The following is a 9,469-nucleotide window of genomic DNA, read 5'->3' on the forward strand; positions in this document are numbered from 1 at the left end:
AGTAATTTCAGCATTCTGGGGATATAAGATGTAGGTTATCTGTGTTTGAAATATTACCATCTGTATTTAAACTTTAAATAGCCTAATAATAAACCAGTGTTTTATTGCTTTGCATGTCTTCCAAGCCTATGATGAAGCCTATGTGAATGAACTCATGTTGACAATAATTTGTTGACACAAAGGAAAGAGCAATTGCATCACTTTCACCTACACAGGACACACAGCTAAGTAGTTAGCTTTACTATTAGCACTTTATTTTTAATTTTACATTAATTTCCATATTGTGTAAAGGACCGAAAAAAAAAATTGGCGTGCACTTTGCTCTGCCCTTTTCTACCTTTGAGCCCCTGCCCCTCTATAATCATGTGCACGTCCCTGAGTACAGGCCTTTGTTGCTGTTCACAGGGTTTGTTTGTTTTTGTTTGTGTGTTTGTTTTTCATCTCTTTATTTACAGAAACCCTCACTGAGATCATGTAACATTAAGGCAAAAGCAGAAAAGATAACAGGCATGACTGCACCTTCAGTTGGTTGATACATTGAACATGGGAGCAGGATATAGGGTAAAAGTAACAATAATAAATAAAATAATATATGTATAAAATAACTTAACAGAAAAGTAAGGCAATAAATTCATATTTCCAAAAAAGTGATTGAACCATACTAACTGCATGTGCACATTTCTTATTGTTTATACATTAGATAAGCTCAAAATACTTTCTAAATTCAATTATGAAAAGTTCAAACGTTGGGCGAGACCTCAAGAAGTTGGATTTATGGATGTTAAATTTTCCGAGCATTAACAGGATTGTGTCCTGAGTAAGAAGGCAACACAAGGTCATCGTGAGTTGACCGTGCTACTCAGTTGGGGGATGCTGGCCTTAAGTCAACCCTGACCTCTGACCTCGATGGACAGTTTAGAGACTATATTCTTAATATAGAATCTATAATGTATGGCTGGTTGTACAGACATAAATGATAAAAACAAAAAGAAAGTTTTCCTAGAGGTAAATTATATTGGAGCTGATGGAGATCCATTTAAAGGACAAATTCAAATTTTCACGTACTGTATAATTAACCCAGTGAAATCTACAGTATCATCTCATGATTATCATGTTCTTGATGCCACTAATGTCCCTTGCCACATTATTTGTTACTATGACAACATGAGAAACAAGTCTCTAGAATATGTTGTCAAAATCAAGTAACACATGTCATCAATTGTAAATGTCTCTAGGGGGTTAAAGACATTTCATGTTGTGTATTTGAAACAGAATGGTTTGTTGTGATCGCACAGACCTGTTATCAAATGTCCTCCTATCGTCACATCTAAAATAGATCTCATTACATTTACATCAACACAGCCACATTTCCCACAATCAACGTTAATTCTTTTTAATCTCACGCCTTCCTTCGTTGCCAAGTTCATTAAAAGAACTACGTCGGTTGGCTGAACTCCAAATAGCATTTTGATCTGTCATAACATTGTGTCAGTCCTGGCAGCACACATAATAAAACTATAATCGGATGTGTGAAAGGATGGTTGGTGTTTGGATGAACTCCACAGTGGCTGTGCAGGATGTTGGTATATGACTTGGACTCATGGGTGGACCCATCTCAACCCGCCTCTAGTGCTTTTCAATTCCACTGTTCCTGCACTTTATCTCAGCCCCAACTTGAAGATAAAATAAGGCATACAAGTTAAAGATTCAGATTCAGATCACTAGCTATCCATCGTATATGTCTATATATGTGTTGTATATGTAATATCATCATTGCTTAGTTTCATTACATGTCAGCTGTTAGTGTACATAAGTTAATAGTTCTCAAATGTCAAATATTCAATAGGAATCTTTATGTTAAGCTTTTTATTTTTATATAGCTTTTTAATTGTGCTATCAGTGTATCTTTGTTTCATGCAACATTTTGCATCTTGTGAATTTCTAATCTTCAAAAGGTATTTCAGCCTGTAGTATGGAAGCAGTCATTTAATTTAAAGGTAAATAAATGTAAAATGTTGCAGTTTTGTGATGAGCACCTGACCACATTTATGATATCCCTCCACCCCGATATCCCTCCATCCCTCGCAGCTCCCCACAGACAGCACAGACACACAGGAAGATTAAATATAATCCATCTGCTTTACTCTCTTTCAGTATTTACACATGATCATTTTACAGCAATATTACTTTAGATTTATGGCATTTTAACCATCTTTTACCTATCAAAAATATACAAAAATAAAATCACAATCTGTTTCTCCCTATACCACGGCTGTCATCAGTCCATTTTTTTTTCTGCTTAGTGTTAGGAAGAGGTGCGTGATTTCCTGTTCCGCTTCGCTCGTTGTGTGGCCGGAAATCGGATGAACTCAAAGTGTTTGCTTTGGTCCGTGTTGGGAAAGGGAGGCGGGCCCGTGTGTAGCCTCTTGATGAAATGGACCTCTCTCTGGTTCTCCCTCGTCCTGGAGGCTTTGATGGGCCTCCCTTTCCTGGTGAAAGCCACATACCAGCCCTCATACTTGGCATTCTGAAAGGCTGTGTAATTGTTCTCCAGTACTTTCTCTGTGAAGATACAATCCCTGCTCCGGCCGTTGGGCTGTGTGAAGAAGACAGAAAAGCGACATTCAGATTAATTTGCATAGATATCAAACACTATGAGTTTCTACAACACACTACTACATCAATCATCACACTTCTGATGGGGATTTTCTAGCATGATGGTGTTTTATATTGGGATCACAGACCAGTAACTGAACAAGTAGGCTAAGTCACATTATTGCAAATACGCCAATGGCCAATTCACACAGGATTTGATGTTTGTCTTTTCAGTATAGACATAACACATTATTCCTCTTATGAATCAAAAGTTGAGTAGAAATAAAATACACTCATATATTGTTGTATGTTATACTCTTACTTGGTCTGGTATGACTAGTAGCTTATAGCAGCCAATGTTAGCAAACATTACATAGAATCTGTCACTTAGCATCAACACATTGTCACTTGTAGCCACAGAGGCTGCTTTTTTAGCAGAAGTTACACAGTCTACACATGAAACCTGTCTGACGTTTTGAGCTGTTTGTGTACCTCTGTGGTTTAAATGTACCACCTTTATTCAACAACTATAAAAATGTCAATTTCCTCATTTAACTTCCATCTTCTGTTAAAGCAACAGTTCAATAGTTTATACACTTAACTGCTCAAGTGCGCAGAATGAGATGATAGTTATATTTGTCAGCTAAATATGAGGTTTTAGACAGTAGCTAGTTAGCATAAATGTATTAAGAGAACTGGATACATATGAAAGTTGCACACCTGAGACATCTACCCTAACCAGCTGGCTAACTTAAAATTTAGCATTCCGCTAACTTGAATGGGATCAATTAATTCAATCATAGACTTTTCCAATATTATCACATTGAATGGATCAAATTCTGATAGTAAAACAAGCTATTTTCAGGGGTTATGACACTCAAAAAAATGTTTCCTCTTTTACAGTGTGTGCTTTATGCGTGGAGTAATGCTTTTTGGGGCAGTGTACATCACGACAGAGCCAGAAGTTGCACACTATGTTAAATTAGCTTCAAAGCCCAGCACTGTTCCTGGTGGCTTGTTAGTTAGCTTAGTTTAGCTTGGCAGAAAAAACACCTAGGCAATCACCCCTGGGGTGCCATCTAGTGGCTTGTTATTAAATATAACATGGTCAGGAAGACAAAAAAAAAAAAAAAAGGAGAAGCGTACCAAACAATAAGGTTTTTATTTTCCTCCAAAGTTTTTTATGTAGCTAGCCAGCTCCTAATGTAGTTAATTATATTTACTAACCACATTGTATTTCAAATCATTTTAGATGCACTTCTAAAATATCTACAATCACCATCGTCACAACTGGTGAAGGCACAAATATGTCCACAGATTTCCCCAAGTTAGTGAATAGTGAATATTCTAATGTAAATATGTGTAGTGCTATATAAAATCTAATCAATCTGATCTGAGCTTATGTCTGACTCCTCTGTTTTATCTATAGACCCCTTTGAAGAAACATCTCAACAGTTGCCTACATCATTTCTACAATTGTAATTGTCTACATATGCCATACATTTGTCTCAATCGATCAAGTAAATTCCATATAAAAATTATATCATGACGTGTTCATGTGTGAAGCTTGAGTGGACATGAGGTGAGAATAAGTGTAAAAAAAATGTTTTATCCACCCCGCACAACATACAGCCTCCTCTGCCCAGACTTTAAAATACACACACCTGCTGCTGCTAAGACAGATGAGCCATTTTCAGCTGATCCTGCTTAGTGGTCTTTACATCTGATAGACATATGATATCATGTATTATAATCATAAATAGATTTGAATTGAGTCAAGCTCATTAAGGGCACAAAATGTGCTTGGGATGATGAAAATATGAATCCAGTGGCTTCACACTTATCATTTAGGAACTGCTTGCCTGTCTATTCATTGAGACCTGGATTACTTTAGAAGTTATATATATTTGTAATGATTATTAGCTTTCTGGTATGTAATTAACATGTTAATCTAAAGAAAATAACTCACAGAAAGACTGTGAAAGCTAAACAGCTTTCAGCGGTTTCAAGCTGTGAACTTCAAACTACCCATTTAAAGCCTTATCAGTCCTCGATGAGCTGTCTTTTCTGAATGTACTTTTCTATCTATCAGCGCACATGATCGCAGCCACTGTTTCAACACTTCTCAGACATGATGAGAAATAGATTTATGACTTGTCATGATGTCAGGCAGACGTGTGAATCTATGTTTTTCCATTTCCATAAAGGAAGCGGACAGTTGACTTATGACCAAACACACAGGCGGTGATGGGAGGGTACTTTCCCTCCCATCACCCCTCATCGCTGTCAGCCGTGGCCAATAAGGCTGAGCGACTATCCCTCGGTCCTCTGAGGATTGTTTTTTTCCAGCTACATCATGTCCTGGGTTGACTGACAAGTTATGAGACTACAATGACAATGAGTTAGACTGAAGATTCACTGTATGAGCTGAGTGAGTATTGTAATGGATGTGAGATCTGATAAGGTGAAGCCAGACACAGATTATGTGAATTTAGAGGTATTTCCATTCTGACTTCATGTCTCTCATACAACTGACATGACATGTTTGGCAAAGAGTGCACATTCCAAAATAAAGCCTGAACTTTTGCTTGATTATTTGTTACAATTCTGCTCACAATAGAATTTAGCTGCTTGTAATATGGCCATACAACAAATTTGAATGTTTCCGTAGTAACTAAAATTAAAGTAAGGTTTTAATATCTGCTGTCAATAGTCTTCTCAATAGAAATGTGTGTCATACCTTTCCAACAAGTTTCCCTTTCCGGTTCATGCAGAGGTAGCGCCCACTTTCTGCTCCTCTTATCCTCACTCGACTTCCAAACGTATCCGTCTCGACAAACAGACGAGCTGTGGAAGAAGAGAGAAGAACGGTAAGTGAAGGAAGGATAAAAAAGACAAGAAATAAAAAAAGACAACACATATTCAACACATCTCTCTTTTTTATATATATACAGAAAAACATCTTTTTACACTGGCATTCGTGCACAAATATCTTATCTATATAAAACTACATTTTCTGCATTAGTGCACAATATAAGACATAAACAGTATGAGTATAATGTCTGTTTTTTGTTCATTAAAGCGTACAAGACCAAAAATAATATAAACTTCAAATATAGACAATGAAGTGTGTAAAGATGTAACATTTGTGTCAACTGAGGCATTGTATCACCTGTTGATATGCTGACCTCATTAGACTCCTGAAGTTACCTTTAACACCAATTGATTAAATAAATGTTATCACTCCACATTAAAGAGCTCCATTGGCAGCAGAATATACATTCTCAATTGAATTTGTCCTGCAGTTAATTATAGCCATTAGGCATTACAACAGCCTTGTGTATTGGGGTCACAGAGACAAAGCACTTGGTCTAATCAGCCACTAATTCGCCAGACGATGGCTTCATGGATACAGCAGGGAGGCTGAATTAACATATCAGCCCTGAAAACAGCTCACAGAGGGAGGGGGACGAGCAGGATAGAGGTAGAAACTGCAGGTTAGTGCCTGAGGACAGGCTCTCCAGCAGGGGTCTTGTGGTTAAACTATCAGTTAGGGAATTTGATCGAATATTCTCACTTCATTCTGTTGAAGCCACTCACCACTTACTTTCTATACCAAGAGTGAATATTTGTGCACAAATCACAATCATTAAACCCTCACCTTGTATTACCATTACATCTGAGTCATACAAATAAATATATAACTATCAAAAAAAAGTTTCAATCACTACTGTTCTGGAGTTATTTCAAGAATCTGCTGTACAATAAAGTCAAATGAGATTTCCCCAAATTTGACTTTTTTTTTCACAGATAGCAGTCAAAAAATATTTTTTTCTGTTTCTCCTTGCTCCATTTGAACAATATTGACCAAAATTAGGAATGTTAAAATGCGTTTTTTTTAACACAAAGAGCATAGATGTCATTTCTGCTTGGTAAAGATATGATAGGAATTTTAGAGACAGGTTAAAGCAATGCAAGAGTAGTAAAACTTGAAGTAATCAAAACCTGATTTTGTCCTATTTATAAAATCTGACTTTTTGTCAGTCTTCATTTGGAAATGATTCATTGATTCAAATCTTGCAGTGATGGAATAAAGCAGATCCACGACCACGGAGATTCACTGTGGGAACTACAAGCCCCTAAAATGGTAAACTCTTAAAAGGTTAAAGACAGGCCTCGGTCATCTCTTACCGTACATATTTCCATCCTCAGCTGTGGCGGTGACTCTTTTGCCCTGAATCTGGACGTGTTTCCCGCTGGTGCGGCTGTAGAGCTGGTAAACCCTGACCTGCCTGCGGCTGAGCTGGTCCGTCACTGCGCCCTGCGTCCTCACATACTGGTTAAAATTAGGAGACGGGTGATTCTCCCCCTTTTTTATGCAAAGGGAAAAATAAAATACATAATTTTTTTCTTTCTAATCTGAGATAAAGCAACTTGTAGCCAATTAATAACCACCAAACAAACAGGTTGAACAAGTCGAATTTCGCCTATGAACTTTTTTTTTTAAATATCCACCTTTTCTCTTAGAGACTTAAAGAAATTTAAAAGTGAGTTTTTACAACTTATTAAAGTGTTTCACTTTCTATACGAGAATAAAAACTTCTACAAAGACGACTACGTTAAGTTCTTACCTGAGCATGGCACCACAGCACGAAAAAATTAAACGATCTGTAGAGGTAACAATAAATAAAAATACGTTATTATCAAGAATTCAAAGTCATTTCTGTCAATCATACAGGCCTAATAAAAGTCTTGAAACCCCATTTACAACCGTTATCAGGCGTCTTACATGTAAATGCAGCGCTGGTTTATTCCATACATTCTCCTTTTTATTTCATCCGACCAAGAAACGGATTCTTGAGGCAGATAAATCCAAAAGGATGCGATAAATAAATCCAACGGAGTTCCCACAGTTGTCGCATATGCGCTCCTGACCTGTCCATCCAACAACAACAGCAAAGAGTCTCTGCTATCAGCACCTCGGAGTGATTTCCCCCCTCTCACATTTATCAAAAACCTGATCCAGCTGACTGAGTGTCGCAGCCCCCTTCAAAAGATCCGTCCTGAAAAGCGCATCCACCTACATCCATTCTAGATTGGTTTCTCATCACATCACCGTGGTTAAATAATAAGTGAAGGGGGTCCCCGGCACACGGTGCAGGTCTGCTTTGGGTTAATTCCAGATTTTGAAAAGCCCTCTGTAACACCGGGATCAGGCTGCTCTCTGGTTATATGCTGAAAGGCAAAGTCCCTCCCTGAAATCTTTCTGTTGTGGGTGGGCACGGCGACAGGACCCCTAACGATGATTTAATAGGCAGACGCAGATGCGCAAGAAAAGAAAAAAAATCACATTATTGGAGATACATGAGAAACAAAACAAGAAGAAGAAAAATCCAAAAGGAAAACGAAACTTCTCTGAGTTCAGACTGTCCCTCTGTCTGCTTTTAATGTAGATCATTACAGTGGCATTGTATTTAAAAGTGAGTGGCCTAATGGCACCTTATGGGTGTGGCAATGAAGTGTTAAAGAGACCATTGATCCAACCCCCCACCCACCCAACAACCACACCACACTTTCCTTTTATCTTAACTGGTCACACTTCCAGCTCATGTTAAAGGAGCCTGAAACAAATCATGTAGACAAAAGGCCTGTTTCATCTTTACATAATAACAGAATCAACATCTCAAGATGAGCAGGAGACTGTCTTTCCACTTCCTTTGCCAGCAATTCATGTCCAGGCTTGAAGAAGACAACAGAACAGACAAGAAATTGTGATATCATTATAAAAATCAGTTTATATTTGAGCTTATATAGTGTGTCCATGCACAACAGCGTAACACGAAGCTTGCAGTGCCTTCACATCTTTCCCTTCTCGTGTTCTCTTGACCCTGCTACCACCATCACCCCTGCTTAGGGCAATAGAGTGGTAAAAAAGCAGCAGTTAGGCATCTCTGACACGCCAATCTACTTCTGATTGGCTGACAGGAACCCCAACAGCAACTGATTCCACTTCTTACTGTAAGGCAGAAACCAGGGCCGTCAATCAATCAGTTCTGCTCTCGTATCACAACAATCAATATTGTTTTAAGTCAGAAACCTAAACAGGCAATAAGAGTGATCTGTGCCGAGAAATGATTAACAGCATGATGCATGGTCTGGCAAGTGTGAGTGTGTGTGTGTGTGTGTGTGTGTGTGTGTGTGTGTGTGTGTGTGTGTGTGTGTGTGTGTGTGTGCTTATAAGGGCGATGTTCATGTCACAGGCCTGCGAGCACCTCATCTCAGCATGAGATGTTGGAGGGACAGGACAGCTCTTCATCTGGGAAACCTATCTGCTGCTCAAAGAATGTCATATCTGATTCTGTCTATACCTGCGTGGATCAAATCAAGTATCCCAAATTCTCTAAATGAAGAAGCCGATCCACATGTAACAATGAATTGAAGTAGATTTCAGATCAGTTATATATATGCCCCACGTGCATTGGATGGGATCAGCCAAAATGGGATACTTTTTTGCAAATGCTCTGGGACATTATAATAACAGATCATGATTTAAGTGGGACAGTGATATACAGCGCCTTCTACATATAAAAGTACTCTTTTAGACAATCCAAACCCCCCCAAAAAAGCACAATCAACTGTTCGCCTACATACATTTAAACTTTTTTTGCCGTGAAGACCACTGGAATTTAAAATACTACAACATATAAGTGCTGCTCAGAGGGGAATGTTGGGTCTCTTTAAATTTAAGTATGGTCTAGACCTGCTCTATGTGAACTGTGCCTTGAGATAACTTTATTTGTGATTTGGCGCTATATAAAATATATATATAATTAAAAATTGATTGATCGATGATTGATATAATTTCATATTGTCG

The 9,469-nt window shown here is 38.1% G+C and overlaps 1 protein-coding gene across 1 annotated transcript; it reads right to left on the reverse strand.

Annotated features, from left to right (window-relative positions):
- Nucleotides 1-2,305: 2,305 nt before the first annotated feature.
- On the reverse strand, nt 2,306-7,416 carry fgf17 (fibroblast growth factor 17). Its single transcript, XM_053325819.1, has 5 exons — nt 7,385-7,416; nt 7,227-7,263; nt 6,787-6,964; nt 5,336-5,442; nt 2,306-2,596 (listed from the first exon to the last, which is right to left on the reverse strand). Exons 1-5 carry the CDS (start codon nt 7,414-7,416, stop codon nt 2,306-2,308), a joined length of 645 nt encoding a protein of 214 aa, XP_053181794.1.
- Between the last annotated feature and the right edge of the window lie 2,053 nt (nt 7,417-9,469).

The sequence above is a fragment of the Scomber japonicus genome, chromosome 9, assembly GCF_027409825.1.
Source record: "Scomber japonicus isolate fScoJap1 chromosome 9, fScoJap1.pri, whole genome shotgun sequence".
Taxonomy (NCBI): Eukaryota; Metazoa; Chordata; class Actinopteri; order Scombriformes; family Scombridae; genus Scomber; species Scomber japonicus.

Coding starts and splice junctions, on each gene's coding strand:
- fgf17 (XM_053325819.1), bottom strand. CDS start 7,416: ATGTATGGAATAAACCAGCGCTGCATTTACAT. Junction 6,965..7,226: donor TGCTGTGGTGCCATGCTCAG/GTAAGAACTTAA, acceptor TGCATAAAAAAG/GGGGAGAATCACCCGTCTCC. Junction 2,597..5,335: donor AAGGGAAACTTGTTGGAAAG/GTATGACACACA, acceptor TTCTTCACACAG/CCCAACGGCCGGAGCAGGGA.